The sequence below is a fragment of the Oncorhynchus keta genome, chromosome 11, assembly GCF_023373465.1.
Source record: "Oncorhynchus keta strain PuntledgeMale-10-30-2019 chromosome 11, Oket_V2, whole genome shotgun sequence".
NCBI classification, from domain to species: domain Eukaryota; kingdom Metazoa; phylum Chordata; class Actinopteri; order Salmoniformes; family Salmonidae; genus Oncorhynchus; species Oncorhynchus keta.
Genome location: NC_068431.1, coordinates 16,287,692 through 16,304,261, shown reverse-complemented (window position 1 = coordinate 16,304,261; position 16,570 = coordinate 16,287,692). Strand labels below are relative to the sequence as shown.

Below are 16,570 nucleotides of genomic sequence, written 5' to 3'. Positions count from 1 at the left end.
CCTTATTCTAAAATTGATTAAATAGTTTTTTTTCACCCTCATCAATCTACACACAATACCCCATAATGTATTAAATGTATTAAAAATAAAAAACTTTAATATCACATTTACATAAGTATCCAGACCTTTTACTCAGTACTTTGTTGAAGCACCATTGGCAGTGATTACCGCCTCGATAATTCTTGTGTATGACGCTACAAGCTTGGCACACCTGTTTTGGGGGAGTTTCTCCCGTTCTTTTTTGCAGATCCTCACAAGCTCTGTCAGGTTGGAAGGGGAGCATCGCTACACAGCTATTTCCAGGTCTCTCCAGAGATGTTAGATTGGGTTCAAGTCCGGGCTCTGGCTGGGCCACTCAAGGACATTCAGAAACTTGTCCCGGAGCCACTCCTGGATTGTCTTGGCTATGTGCTAGGGTCGTTGTCCTGTTGGAAGATGAACCTTCGCCTCAGTCTGAGGTCATGAGCACTCTGGAGCAGCTTTTCATCACAGATCTTTCTGTACTTTGCTCCGTTCATCTTTCCTTCAAACCTGACTAGTCTCCCAGTCCCTGAAAAACATCCCCACAGCATGATACTGCCACCACCATGCTTCACCATTGGGATGGTGTCAGGTTTCCTCCAGACGTGACACTTGGCATTCAGGCCAAAGAGTTCAATCTTGGTTTCATCAGACCAGATAATCTTGTTTCTCATGGTCTGAGAGTCCTATAGGTGCCTTGTGGCAAACTCCAAGCGGGCTGTCATGTGCCTAATACTGAGGAGTGGCTTCGGTCTGGCCACTCTACCATAACGGCCTGATTGGTGGAGTGCAGCAGAGATGGTTTTCCTTCTGGAAGGTTCTCCCATCTTCACAGAGGAACTCTGGAGCTCTGTCAGAGTGACCATCTGGTTCTTGGTCACCTCCCTGGCCAGCTCTAGGAAGAGTCTTGGTGGTTCCAAACTTTTTCCATCTAAGAATGATGGAGGCCACTGTGTTCTTGGGGACCTTCAATGCTGCAGAAATGCTTTGGTACCCTTCCTCAGATCTGTGCCTCAACACAATCCTGTCTCGGAACTCTGCTGACAATTTACTTCAACGTCATGGCTTGGTTTTTGCTCTGACATGCACTGTCAACTGTGGGACCTTATATAGACAGTTGTGTGCCTTTCCAAATCATGTCCAATCAATGGAATGTACCACAGGTGGACTCCAATCAAGTTGTAGAAACATCTCAAGGATGATCAATTGAAACAGGATGCACTTGAGTTCAATTTCAAGTCTTCTAGCAAAGGGTCTGAATACTTATGTAAATAATATATTTTGGTTTTTTATTTGTAATACACTTGCAAAAATGTCTACAAACCTTTTATCGCTTTGTCATTATAGGGTATTTTTTTGAAGATTTATTAGGATTTATTTTTAGAATAAGGCTGTTACGTAACAAAATGTGGAAAAGTAAAAGGGTCTGAATACTTTCTGAATGCACAGTGCAGTGAAAATGTTTTTGCCTCCTTTCTGATTTAGTCTGTTTTTGCATATTTTCGATATTGAATGTTATCAGATCTTCAACCAAAACCTAATATTATATAAAGGGAACCTGAGTTGACATTTCTTTTCAATACTTATTTTATTTCATTAACAAAGTTATGCATCACCCAATATCCCAGTGTGAAAAAGTAATTTCCCCCTTACACTCAATAACTGGTTGCGCCACCTTTAGCTGCAATGATGCAACCGAATTTTGGCCCACTCTTGCATGCAAAACTGCTTTAACTCACTGACATTTGTGGGTTTTCAAGCATGAACTGCTCCTTTCAAGTCCTGATACAACATCCCAATTGAGATTAGGTTTGGAATTCGACTTGGACATTCCAAAACTTCTAATTTGTTGCTTTTGAACCATTTTCATGTCGACTTGTGTGTTTTGGATCGTCTTGCTGCATGACCCAGCTGCGCTTCAGCTTCAGCTCACAGACACATGGCCTGACATTCCTCCGTAGAATTCTCTGATACAGAGCAGAATTCATGGTTCATTCTATGAAGGCAAGTCATCCAGGTCCAGAGGCAGCAAGGCATCCCCAACCATCACACTACCACCACCATGCTTGGCCTTTGATATGAGGTTCTTACTGTGCAATACAGTGTTCGGTTTTCACCAGACATAATGGGACCCATCTCGTCCAAGTTTGCCAAAATTAAAATGTTCTATGGACAGATGAGTCAAAAGTAAAACTTTTTGGATGACATGGGTCCCATTATGCCTGGCGAAAACCATTCTTGGCGCTCCAGGTACCACTTGCCATGTGGTAGCAGAGTGAGCAGTCTATGGCTTGGGTGGCTAGGTTCTTTGACAATTGTCCTGGCCTTCCTCTGAGCTCAGCCCCAGTGATGTACTGGGCCGTCCGCGCCATGCAATCGAGGGCGGTGCAATTGCCATACCAATCAGTAATACAGCCAGTCAGGATGCTCTCAGTGGTGCAGCTGTAGAACTTTTAGAGGATCTGAGGGCCCATGCCAAATATTTTCAACCTGCTGAAGGGGAAGAGTTTTTATTAGCCAATGTCCGTCACAGGATCGGGTCCTTCTTACAGGCATTGCAGCTCCGAAGTAGCCTAGGCTACTAGTGAAGACAGACACATCGGGATCGGGTCCTTCTTACAGGCATTGCAGCTCCAAAGTAGCCTAGGCTACTAGTGAAGACAGATGTAACGGATGTGAAATGGCTAGCTTAGTTAGCGGCGCGCGCTAAATAGCGTTTCAATCGGTTACGTCACTTGCTCTGAGACCTTGAAGTAGTAGTTCCCCTTGCTCTGCAAGGGCCCCGGCTTTTGTGGAGCGATGGGTAACGATGCTTCGTGGGTGACTGTTGTTGATGTGTGCAGAAGGTCCCTGGTTCGCGCCCGGGTATGGGCGAGGGGACGGTTTAAAATTATACTGTTACACAGACACATCGGGGATGCAACGGCACACAACCTTCTTATCCAATTCCTATGCGCATATTGAAGATGTGACATGAACATTCCACATTTACTTTTTTGTCAGCCAACAAGATGAGTAACGAACAACAAAAGCACTATCCAATGTCAATCTACTCTTCTCCAAAGTAGAAAAGTTGACCTGGTCAGATTGTTATTCTGTACTAGAAATACATGTTCCAAATAGACTCTGGGACAGTTGTTGGATGATAGATCCCAAATTAAAACAACCACTGTACATAAAAAAAAAAACAATTTAAAAGCAATGAGGCTGATGGAACTGATCAGAACATTTAGCTTTAAATGTTGATAAACTGTCAGGCTATTTCTTCACATTATATGCACAGAAATGTGCACACTCAAAAGCTCAAATGTTCCAAAATGCAATTATCAGGAAAACACCATTCTCCAAAGCACACCGCAAATGCAAATGAATGAATTCATAAAAGCGATCGGTTTCATATGACAAAGATAAAAAATGTTATTTAGAAATTTAGAAAGAATGAAGATCTAAAGATGCAACAATTATTATGGGTTGTTAACATGACTAGGATTGTGTCTTTGGCTGCTGGACAATGAAAGAAAGTTGAGAACTTGAGAGAAATACTGATTTTAATGGCATATGTTTATAAAATAATCCGGAACACAGTAAGACATGTCTTATAAAATGACAAAAAAACATCTAGGTTTTAAACAATTACGTTTATGGTTAAATAGTTTCAAAATGTCGACTGCCTCTGCTCAGATTGCAAGGTGCACAAAAGGCACTGGCCTTTCTCTCCTATATGAACAGGGTATGACAGAATCAAGCCTTTAGACGTTAATTATCCTACATTAGATTTGTTAAACATGACTGGCGTTTATATGTACTTATAAGTCTCATTAAAATGGGGCTACATTTTCTGGTGCCTCCCTCCTGTCAGCATCGGCATGGACCTGACTGAATGTAGCCAATATGCATATCACCTACACTTTGACATGTGATTCATCACTCCAGAGAATGCGTTTCCACTGCTCCAGAGTCAATTACGTTTATGGTTAAATAGTTCAATATGTTAACTGCCTCTGTTCGGCTTTACACCACTCCAGCCGACGCTTGGCATTGCGCATGGTGATCTTAGGCCTGTGTCCGGCTGCTCGGCCATGGAAACCCATTTCATGTATCTCCCAATCAACAGTTATTGTGCTGACTTTGATTCCAGAGGCAGTTTGGAACTTGGTAGTGAGTGTTGCAACCGAGGACAGGTGATTTTTAGCACTATGCTTAAAAAGTGCTCAACGGTCCCATTCTGTGAGTTTGTTTGGCCTACCACTTTGCGGCTGAGCCATTGTTGCTCCTAGACGTTTCCACTTCACAATAACTGCACGTGCATTTGACTGGGGGCAGCTCTAGCAGGGCAACAATTTGACAAACTGACTTGTTGGAAAGGTGGCATCCTATGATGGTGCCACATTGAAAGTCACTGAGCTCTTCAGGACGGACCATTCTACTGACAATATTTGTCTATGGAGATTGCTTGGCTGTGTCCTCGATGTTATACACCTGTCAGCCACGGGTGTGTCTGAAATAGCTGAATCCATTAATTTGAACGGTGGTCCCCATACTTTTGACCACGTAGTGTATTTTACATGATAAGACCACACAGAGAGCCAGAGATAATTACAGACAATCTGAATCAACCAAAAGTTGAAAGTTAACAACATTCTGGTTGTTTACTGGTAAACATTGAAAGGTTCCAGTAATATGCCCTCCCTTTGTAACCCTATGCAAGTTTAAAACAGAGATAGCTGTACATTTTCCTCAGGACCATCTTTAGGTAATTGCTGGGTAAATAATGAGCTGATTAAATGCCAGGCAGAGCCGCCATTGTCCTGGTGATAGGCCATCAGCCACTATGATAGGCCATCAGGCCACCTGGCTCTTGCAGGGTCAGCCATAAGGCATCAGTCTCCTTCTCTCTCAATTTCCCATTCCAACCTCTGCTATCATGGAACCTCACATAACAGTCTCACAGCTCGCAAAGCCATATCTCAGAATCCAATTCACTCTGCATTGGAACCTTTTTTACCTTCTGGATTATAAACATGATTCAGTCCATAGAGAGAGGGATAGGAATAAACTAGAAGAATGAGGAGAGTATGGAAAATAGGAAATATGATGGAGGCGGTATTGAGGATACAGGGGAAAGATAAGGATGGAGAGCGGGGGAAATTGGGCAACTGTGAGGTTTGAGATTAGCATGACGAGAGTTTGGGACTATAAGGTTCTATCTGCAAAAAGATTATTCTGAGATAATTGGCTTTACAATTCTGAAGCCCCATTCCGTTTGAATGGTGTCAGCTATTTTTTTATCTTGTATTCTTTTGAACTTAATAACATGAATTTGGGAATTCAGAATACTATATAGGTAGATGACATTGATAAGAACAATGATATGTCAATAACTACATTAGGGAGAAAATTCAGATAGAACCTAATAGTCCCAAGCTCTCAAGATGCACTCGTTTTTTTTAACCCCACTCAAGTTTGTAGTCAAGTCCTCAAGATCTGTGACCTAGAGGGAATTCACACAGATGTCTCTATTGTGACACTTACAGTGGTATCTGCACGTAAATATGAATGAAATGGAGTCCATTTGGGGCAATGATTGGTGAAGACAATGTTGTTTTACCACTATGGTACTTACAGATGATGATATGCACTTTGAGCGACTTTATGTTGCTTTTCTCAGCTTCTGAAGAGGCCAATATATCTCTGTTCAGGCTGTGTTCTTTTCTCAGCTAGCTTTGTACTAAAATAGCTAATAGCAGAAACAAATTGACTCAACAGATTATATCTGCCATACAGCACCTGTGCACTCTTTTGAAACATGTGATTTGTGAAAGCAACAACACTTCAAAACAGTGTAATCAGTCATATCTATCAAGTGAGAATAAAGTGAAGCTTAGTGATATTTCCCTTGGATAATATAGACTGGACAACTGTATAACTTAATTCATTTGTAATGAACCCAAACAATTATGGTTCTTCATTTGATCTATAAGTCAAATAAATTCAACAAAAACATGTACAGTATGTTGTCTCTCCAAAGACTCCCTGGAAAACAGTAGATAATCCTGTCTCTATATATTAATTTTTTATAACATAAACTTAGGGTATTATTCGATCCGCATCGCAGAAGTTCAGTTTTACAGAGTGATTGATATTTAAAGGCAATGTTCCCGCTTTAGAGAAGACTGCATTCACGGTGAATGCTGCATATGTCAGCTCAATCAGAAATTACCTTTTCATTTCTATTGTGGGATTTGTAACGTGTTGGATCAATTAGCTAGAGTCTATTAAATTTAACATAAAGGTGTGGTGTAGTGTGATGTTCAATTAATCCACATTAATTACACAAGTTCACTAGTAGAACTAACTACACTCCAGAACCTGTTAGATAAAATCATGCAAATAGGCATTTTCCCCAGTTAATGCAATCATTGTTTATAGGTCATCCATTACAACACAATGACTATTTACACCCAGAGCCATTACATTAAGTAGGTCTCCATCTCATTCTCACGCTGGGGCTGTTTCATGGGGGAAAGTTGTCATATCACGAGTAGAGCGGCCTGGGTACGTGGCTCCGTATTAGCAGTGAGCCTGCATCCTCTCTCTCAGCCTGACCCGTTTTGCCCTCCACTAGGAAAGCCATTATCCCTTTTATTAGGGAAAACTCTGGGCATGTAAAAATCTCTTGAAAACTCAGTGGGACTCTGTTGTCTCCCTCCGTCTTTGGAAGTACAGCAATGTAATTACAATGAATAGAAACACTTAAGAGGATAAATCGTGGCAGTAAATATCAGGGAAAGCATGCAGCATGACTCCCGACACTCCTACTAACCACACAAACCACACTACTAACCACACAAACCACACTACTAACCACACACACCACACTACTAACCACACACACCACACTACTAACCACACACACCACACTACTAACCACACACACCACACTACTAACCACACACACCACACTACTAACCACACACACCACACTACTAACCACACACACCACACTACTAACCACACACACCACACTACTAACCACACAAACCACACTACTAACCACACACACCACACTACTAACCACACAAACCACACTACTAACCACACAGCCTCGGTCAGGGAGGTGACCAAGAACCCGATGGTCACTCTGACAGAGCTCCAGAGTTCCTCTGTGGAGATGGAAGAAACTTCCAGAAGGACAACCATCTCTGCTGCACCTCACCAATCAGGTCTTTATAGTAGAGTGGCCAGATGGAAGCCACTCCTCAGTATAAGGCACATGACCGCTCCTTGAAGTTTGCCAAAAGGCACCTAAAGGAGTGAGACCGTGAGAAACAAGATTCTCTGGTCTGATGAAACCTAGATTGAGCTCTTTGGCCTGAATGCCAAGCATCGCGTATGGAGGAAACCTGGCACCATCTCTACAGTGAAGCATGGTGGTGGCAGCATCATGCTGTGCGAATGCTTACCAGCGGCAGGGACTGGGAGACTAGTCAGGATTGAGGGAAAGATGAACGGAGCAAAGTACAGAAAGATCTGTGATGAAAACCTGCTCCAGAGTGTACACGACCTCAGACTGGAGTGAAGGTTCACCTTCCAACAGGAAATTACCCTAAACACACAGCCAAGACAACACAGGAGTGGCCTCGGGATAAGTCTCTGAATGTCCTTGAGTGGCCCAGCCAGAGTCCGGACTTGAACCAGATCGAACATCTATGGAGAAACCTGAAAATAGTTGTGCTCCGACGTTCCCCATCCAACCTCATAGAGCTTGAGAGGATCTGCAGAGAGGAATGGGTGAAACTCCCCCAAAACAGGTGTGCCAAGCTTGTAACGTCATACCCAAGAAGACGCAAGGCTGTATTTGCTGCCAAAGGTGCTTCAACAAAGTACTGAGTATAACTAATTTGCTAAACATTTGCAAAAATTCTAAAAACCTGTTTTTGCTTTGTCATTATGGGGTATTGTGTGTAGATTGATGAGAAAAAAATGATGAATACTTTCCAAAGGCACTGTTAGTGTATTGTGTGCCCGTCAGTTGACATCAATGATTTTCCCCATTTCCAAACTGATTTTACATTAACATACCAGACACATTCTTAGCTTTGTGTGCTAGCTTTGTTTGAATTTAACCTAATATACCCATGGCAATTGACAGCTTTTCTCTATTTCATCTCTATACATTGTGGGTATCCAAATAAGGTTCATATTGTCTAGTCTGCTCTTCCTTATCAGAGTCTAATGGCTGCCAGCATGGCTCTGTGTATACAGTCGTCTGTGTGCTGAGTCTAGCTCGCCGAGCTGGCACAGGTTGGCTTAAATGAAAGCTTAAATGAAAGCGAGCATATGGAGGTTTGAATGAGAGTGGCTGCACAGCACCCTTATAGGAGAGGAACAGAGGCATACGAGAGGCATATATTCTACCAGCATCCATTACAACACAGCTTGGGCTGAGTTACCTTGCTGTTACAGTTGTGCCTCTCCCAAAAATATGTGTGCATGGATGCTGTATGATGTTCAATTGAATCTAGTCAGGGAGTTTAAATGGGAGGCAAACGGCAGAAAAACACACAGACATTAGCTAGCTGATTGAGTCTAGGCCTAGAGCAGTGTTCTGTCTCTCTTTGTCTGCTCTGTGTTTTCTCAGTGGTTCACAACGCACTGACAGTCTCTAATCAACTGAATAAACAGGACCCTCTTGAAATGATCGCGAGGAAGGCATCTGATCAGTGCAAACGCTTTGCTCTGCCATGATGAGGACGCACGTCTGCAATTAAAACAGGCAGATGGCATGAAAGAGGAGGGTTTGACTTGGCCCAAATCTCTGTAATCACACGGAAGCACATTCTGTTGAAAGGCAGCGGTGTTTCTTCAGAAAGTCTCCAAAGTCCAAGGGCTCTCTGCGGTTGCCAAGAAGGCTATCAGACACATACGCTTTATCAGTCAAGCTCACTACAAGCCAGATTTAGTGTGAGGGATGCTAGTTGTCACATCGCTTCAATTAACAGCTGTCATGTAGAGATGTAAGAGGAGGCATTGTTTTGGTTTCATGCTCTGTGTGAGGACTCACAGAAAATGAATGCTGTATTGCCTACATACTATACAAAAGCTCCAGACTGTATGCCAACTGTGTTGTGTATTGGCAACAGAGACCAGCTATTTCCACACAGGTAGTAAAAGCAGTGAGACATTATTTATGAAATGTTAACCAGATATCCGTCTTTCTAGATACTAGGGTTAAGCTAGTTTGGTGGTACTGGCTTTATGATGGTACAGTACAAATGGTATAGTAGTAGTATTCATTTAGGCTTCCTCACTGTGACCCTTCAGAATGATTCCCATCTATTTCAATTCCCCTACTCTTATTGTGTTTGGCCACTTTAATTATGCAGATATCTTAGCCTGGGAGTTGGGGATGTACAGATGTAGGATCTTAATTTGTGCCATTTTGCTATAGCAGGAAAACAATCATACAGCAACAGGAAACGTGAATAATTTTGTGGATGATAATAAAGAGAAAATCAAGTCTTAAATTTCAAAGTGGAAATCACAAACTTCAGTAGCCTTTTTAAATCTCAAGTTTACATTTACATTTAAGTCATTTAGCAGACGCTCTTATCCAGAGCGACTTACAAATTGGTGCATACACCTTATGACATCCAGTGGAACAGCCACTTTACAATAGTGCATCTAAATCTTTTTAGGGGGGTGAGAAGGATTACTTACCCTATCCTAGGTATTCCTTGAAGAGGTGGGGTTTCAGGTGTCTCCGGAAGGTGGTGATTGACTCCGCTGTCCTGGCGTCGTGAGGGAGTTTGTTCCACCATTGGGGGGCCAGAGCAGCGAACAGTTTTGACTGGGCTGAGCGGGAACTGTACTTCCTCAGTGGTAGGGAGGCGAGCAGGCCAGAGGTGGATGAACGCAGTGCCCTTGTTTGGGTGTAGGGCCTGATCAGAGCCTGGAGGTACTGAGGTGATACATTAACATTTCCTGCATTATATAAAAGTTATCCTGCAACAGGGTGGTCAAATTACGATCCCACATCTGTACATAATCCAAACATCTGCTCGGAGAAGCCCAACGTGGTCTTTGCACTGCGGATAAATATGAACTTTACAGGCATGGTGCTTCTTGCTTCTTGAGCTATATACACCATCCTGACAGATATCCAGGCAAACAGAGATGACACCTGCCATCTTGTAGTCTTGACAAATTACATTTTCCGAAAAGGATGAATGAATATACTCTGGAAACAGTGTGAAACCTTTCTCACTTCTACTGGTCTATTCTCAAAGAGGAAAACACACATTACATGTGGCACAATATTGTGATAAGAAGAACAGACAGCTGTTGTCTGAGACTAATAGTAACACTTTGTGTTCTCTCTTTGCAGAAGAGTGGACATGCTGACGGGGTGGCCGATCCATGTAAGTAGCCTTACTGTAATCAATCAAACTGCATCACTTAAATACAGTATGTTATGCAATGACAAAAACCTTTCATGTTGGCATGGGTTATGTGAACAGCATTCATAGTACATTCTATAGAAGCCCTCTTTGGTGAAAGTACTCAGAAAAACCTGTCTCTTTTCAAGGTTTTACACACAGTATCAAACCTGCTTATATACTGTTGGTACACTGTGTAGTAACTTCCTCATGTTCTGTTGTGTTCAAGATGGTATTTTAAAATAATATGATGTCTTCCTGTTTTGTGAGCTATCATTATTGCCGTTGCCTGTTTTTGGTATGTGTGTGTGTGTATGTTTGTGAGTGTGCATGCACACGTGCATGTGTACCGGTATTCTATTCTTATGAGATTCAATGTGTTGCATCAATTGATGTCGAGGCACTACTGTACCCTACTGTAATCACATCTGTGCTGAGACGTGTTCGGTGCTACAGGCCTCTGCGTCTGCGGTGATGTTGTGGAAGTTCTATTACTGACTGGGATATTCCAGGAAGATGTAGTACCAGGTCTCAGTAATGTCATGCTCTTAATATTTTCAATTTAAGGATCTCTATTCCACACTGCTTTATGTAGTGCAGCCAATCGCACTGCGCATTGGAATGTAATATTCAAACTGTGCTTTCTCGTACAGTATTTGTTGCGGATTTATTGGTTGTTGCCCTCACAGCTCCTCTTTTGTGCATTCGAGCATGCAGGCTGGGTTCTTGACCTTAGAGTGTTAGAGCAAAGGGCAATTGGCCGGAGGTAAGGAGACAACACATCCTGAGTAACAACATTCTTCCTTGCCATTTAAGAACAAAGCAAGTGTGTTAGAATGTGTTGAAATTATTCACATGGTGTGGTGATCCATCCGTCTCCTGGGACTAATTATTCACTGTCTGTTTGTATGCTAAACTCCCCAAAAACAAGCAAGTGCTCTTTCTTGTCCTTATTCCTCATTCTCCTTGGAAGAGAATGACTGCAGATCAATCTCTCTCTCTCTCTCTCTCTCTCTCTCTCTCTCTCTCTCTCTCTCTCTCTCTCTCTCTCTCTCTCTCTCTCTCTCATTTAAATTAAATTCAAGGGCTTTATCCTCTCTCTCTCTCTCTCTCTCTGTCTGTGTCTGTCTGTCTTGCCCTTTGGCTAACTGCTGCCTCGGTCTCTCCTCTTCTCGTTCTCACTCTCTGCGTTGTTTTTATTGTTGTGTCTGTGATCCTCACTTGGAGACGACGACATTAATCAAATTGCCCTAGTTTTTCTTGAGAGATGCCAACGTTACCTGTGAAAATGGCAGCGGTGCAAACATGGCACGGCGGTCTTGAGCCAGCTCAGACAGAAGTCATAAATAAATTACATTTTTCCGGCTAGCAGCACACAACAAGCAGGTCAGTTTGTAAAAAGAACAGAAACAGAATGTTTAGGTAATATGCAGAATTGAATATTGTCAATTAAGCTTATGAACAAGTGGTGATTAATTTAGCCTTGAGTGCCTAATTTATTAATTAAACAATGGGAAGTCAAACCAAGTTAAGCGGCCCTGTGGTTCATTTAGACAGTAATTGGGTGGGAATTAGTTAGGGCAATGCAGACCAAGTGACTCTAAAAAACTGTGAAAGCCTAAAGAGGTAGGGGCAGGAGTGGAGAGGAGAGTAAGGAAGGACAAGAGAATAGGCGAAGAGGCTATCCTCACAGATACCAAGGTGGGAGAGCTTCATCATTAAACCACAGATCCAGATAACCCATCACCATCTAAATTCCACAGATCTTATTTCTTCAAAGCGTTTACACATAAAAATAATTTGAAAGGAATGCGAAGAGTGTTATTGCTCCAAAATGTCTTGTTTCGTCTCTTAATTTGCAGGTCCCGTTTTTCTATCCTGTGTCAGTGAGCATTGGAAATACATCAGGGGCCGGGCGCGCCATTGCATGCAAATAACATGCGTTTTCTCTGTGGCCTTCAATTAAACTCTGAGATTTAAGAGCGCTCCAGACATACGGACACTCAGACTCTACCTCAAAGAGTCATCTCTAATAATTAAAACTGTCGATAAGGATCATTTCACTACTGACAGTTTTAAGTCACTAACAGATAGCCAAGTGATAAATCTCGAAGAAATATGATTTCATTATGTCGAAGAACAATAAAGATTACTTAGCGTGGAGTTCATAAAATACAGTGCAGAAATCCCTCAGCAATCAGAAACTTAATCAAAATTGTAAAATATAATAGCCTTTTGTAAAATGCCTCCACCTTATAGACTTATAATTATAAGTCCTCCAAATGGCTGCAGAAGTACTCCTGCTACACCGAGTTGTGATTTGCCCCATAAATGTCCTGATTTCTGAGTCCCTCCTCAGTCCATTCTGATCAAGCCCATGAATTACGACCAAACCCCAGCATCCCTATAATCAAATCAAGGAGTAGGTACAGTACCCCTTCCGTACTTTGATTTGAATTGTGCCAAAAGCGTAAGCTCTGTACTTAGCGTGCCCTGAGATCCAGTTGAAGGGCTTAAGGAGGGCATATCATACTCTCTGGGGATTTGGAGAGCCTTGCAGTGTCACACTGAATAACACTACTCTGACTGGGGAGAACTGGGAAGAACGTTACAGTGTTACTTTAAGCTGGTGATATTAACACCAAACATGCTAAGATTGCAAAGAGGAAAGGAGGAAAACAACACAAAGAGAGAGATGTTCTTTTAACCCATAAGAGTCTAAGCTCTGTCCAAGCCAGGGGGGGGGGCTGGTAAAACCCTGGATCATTGTTATTCTAACTTCCGCGATGCATATAAGGCCCTCCCCCGCCCTCTTTTCGGAAAAGCTGACCACGACTCCATTTTGTTGCTTCCAGCCTACAGACAGAAACTAAAACAAGAAGCTCCCGTCCTCAGGTCTGTTCAACGCTGGTCCGATCAATCTGATTCCACGCTTCAAGACTGCTTCGATCACGTAGATTGGGATATGTTCCGCATTGCGTCCAACAATAACATTGACGAATATGCTGATTCGGTGAGCGAGTTCATTAGAAAGTGCATCGGCGATGTCATACCCACAGCAACGATTAAAACATTCCCAAACCAGAAACCATGGATTGATGGCAGCATTCGCGCGAAACTGAAAGCGCAAACCACTGCTTTTAACCAGGGCAAGGTGACCGGAAACATGAACGAATACAAACAGTGTAGCTAATCCCTCCGCAAGGCAATCAAACAATCTAAGCGTCAGTATAGAGACAAAGTAGAGTTGCAATTCAACGGCTCAGACACAAGAGCTATGTGGCAGGGTCTACAGTCAATCACGGATTACAAAAAGAAAACCAGCCCCGTCGCGGACCAGGATGTCTTGCTCCCAGACAGACTAAATAACTTCTTTGCTTGCTTTGAGGAATATACAGTGCCACTGACACGGCCCAATACCAAAACTTGCGGACTTTCCTTCACTGCAGCCGACGTGAGTAAAACATTTAAACGTGTTAACCCTCGCAAGGCTGCAGGCCCAGACGGCATCCTAAGCCGCGTCCTCAGAGCATGCGCAGACCAGCTTGCTGGTGTGTTTACAGACATATTCAATCAATCCTTATCCCAGTCTGCTGTTCCCACGTGCTTCAAGAGGGCCACCATTGTTCCTGTTCCCAAGGAAGCTAAAGTAACTGAGCTCAACGACTACCGCCCCGTAGCACTCACTTCCATGAAGTGCTTTGAGAGATTAGTCAAGGATCATATCACCTCCACCCTACCTGACACCCTAGACCCACTCCAATTTGCTTCCCACCCCAATAGGTCCACAGACGACGCAATCGCAACCACACTGCACACTGCCCTAACCCATCTGGACAAGAGGAATACCTATGTGAGAATGCTGTTCATCAACGACAGCTCAGCATTTAACACCATAGTACCCTCCAAACTCGCCATCAAGCTCGAGACCCTGAGTCTCGACCCCGCCCTGTGCAACTGGGTACTGGATTTCCTGACGGGCCTCCCCCAGGTGGTGAGGGTAGGTAACAACATCTCCACCCCGCTGATCCTCAACACTGGGGCCCCACAAGGGTGCCTTCTGAGCCCTCTCCTGTACTCCCTGTTCACCCACTACTGCATGGCCATGCACACCTCCAACTCAATCATCAGGTTTGCGGACGACACTACAGTGGTAGGCTTGATTACCAAAAACGACAAGATGGCCTACAGGGAGGAGGTGAGGGCCCTCGGAGTGTGGTGTCAGGAAAATAACCTCACACTCAATGTCAACAAAACAAAGGAGATGATTGTGGACTTCAGGAAACAGCAGAGGGAGCACCCCCCTATCCACATCGACTGGACAGTAGTGGAGAGGGTAGTAAGTTTTAAGTTCCTCGGTGTACACATCACAGACAAACTGAATTGGTCCACCCATACAGACAGAGTTGTGAAGAAGCCACAGCAGCCTCAGGAGGCTTAAGAAATTTGGCTTGTCACCGAAAGCACCACAAACTTCTACAGATGCACAATCGAGAGCATCCTGTCGGGCTGTATCACAGCCTGGTACGGCAACTGCTCCGCCCACAACCGTAAGGCTCTCTAGAGGGTAGTGAGGTCTGCACAATGCATCACCAGAGGCAAACTACCTGCCCTCCAGGACACCTACACCACCCGATGTCACAGGAAGGCCATAAAGATCATCATGGACAACAACAGAGCCACTGCCTGTTCACCCCGCTATCATCCAGAAGGCGAGGTCAGTACAGGTGCGTCAAAGCAGGGACCGAGAGACTGAAAAAATGGCTTCTATCACAAGGCGATCAGACTGTTAAACAAGCCACCACTAACATTGAGTGGCTGCTGCCAACATACTGACTCAACTCCAGCTCACTTTAATAATGGAAATGCATGGAAATTGATGGAATAAATTTATTACTAGCCACTTTAAACAATGCCACTTAATATAATGTTTACATACCCTACATTACTCATCTCATATATATATTTATATACTGTACTCTATATCATCTACTGCATCTTGCCATCTTTATGTAATACATGTATCACTAGCCACTTTAAACTATGCCACTTTTATGTTTAGATACCCTACATTACTCATCTGATATGTATATACTGTACTCTATGCCATCTACTGCATCTTGCCTATGCCGTTCTGTACCATCACTCATTCATATATCTTTATGTACATATTCTTTATCCCTTTACACTTGTGTGTATAAGGTAGTAGTTGTGGAATTGTTAGGTTAGATTACTCGATGGTTATTACTGCATTGTCGGAACTAGAAGCACAAGCATTTCTCTACACTCGCATTAACATGTGAATGTGACAAATAAAATTTGATTTGAAAGAAAGAAAGAAAGGTCGGTGGACCAAGATTCAAAGGTCAGATTAGGAAGGAAGAGGAGGTGTTTGCGTGATTGTGCTTAGGACATTGTACATTGGACTCGTCATTACATCTGGTTGGCAAGCATGTGAGTGGTTTGTGTCTGGGGTGTATGTTTGATGAAACAGTGGAGCATGTGTTGTTATATTGTTGTAACTATGTTGAAGAAAGGTTCAGATTGAAGTGTAGGGTTATTGAGGTTGGGATGGGATTAGGGGATTTGTCAGGGATTTTGAAGGTGGGGAAGGGTCTATTAGAAGTTAGTAGGGCACTTTTTTATTTTAGGTAGGAGGATTTAGAAATGTGTAAACTGTGAATGACAACACACTCCAGCACAGTAGGTGGCGGCATGCACCTTTAACGTTGATTTGCGGACCACCATTACATCATGGAAGAACTTTATATTATGCTAATTCGATTTCCACAGGGGTACGGCATCGACTCTAGGCAGCTTTAAAGGGGGTAAAAAAACACTCTGCAATTTTACTTTTATCTTTAAGCAGCTTGTGTTGACAGTTAATTTAAATTATATTCTACTTAATTAACAAGGCTTAAAGGAGCTAACACTGACATTATTTACATACCTCAAAAGAAGATAAGGTGACAATATCTCATTCAACACGTTTATAGGTTTGCTAGATATTTCATTATACCTTTTGAAATCATAAAAATACCAGCATCATCATGCAATCTCCATGTTGATTGGTTAATTCTCTCTCTATATTGTTAATGTGATTATAGAAA

The 16,570-nt window shown here is 42.8% G+C and overlaps 1 protein-coding gene across 1 annotated transcript in view; it reads left to right on the top strand.

Moving 5' to 3' along the window:
• Nucleotides 1-16,570, top strand: part of LOC118390648 (follistatin-related protein 4-like) — a 294,535-nt gene that overhangs the window by 21,856 nt on the left and 256,109 nt on the right. Inside the window, exon 3 of the mRNA XM_052529604.1 lies at nt 10,409-10,442. Within this exon, the coding sequence (XP_052385564.1) occupies nt 10,409-10,442 (34 nt within the window). The remainder of the gene's footprint in view (nt 1-10,408; nt 10,443-16,570) is intronic.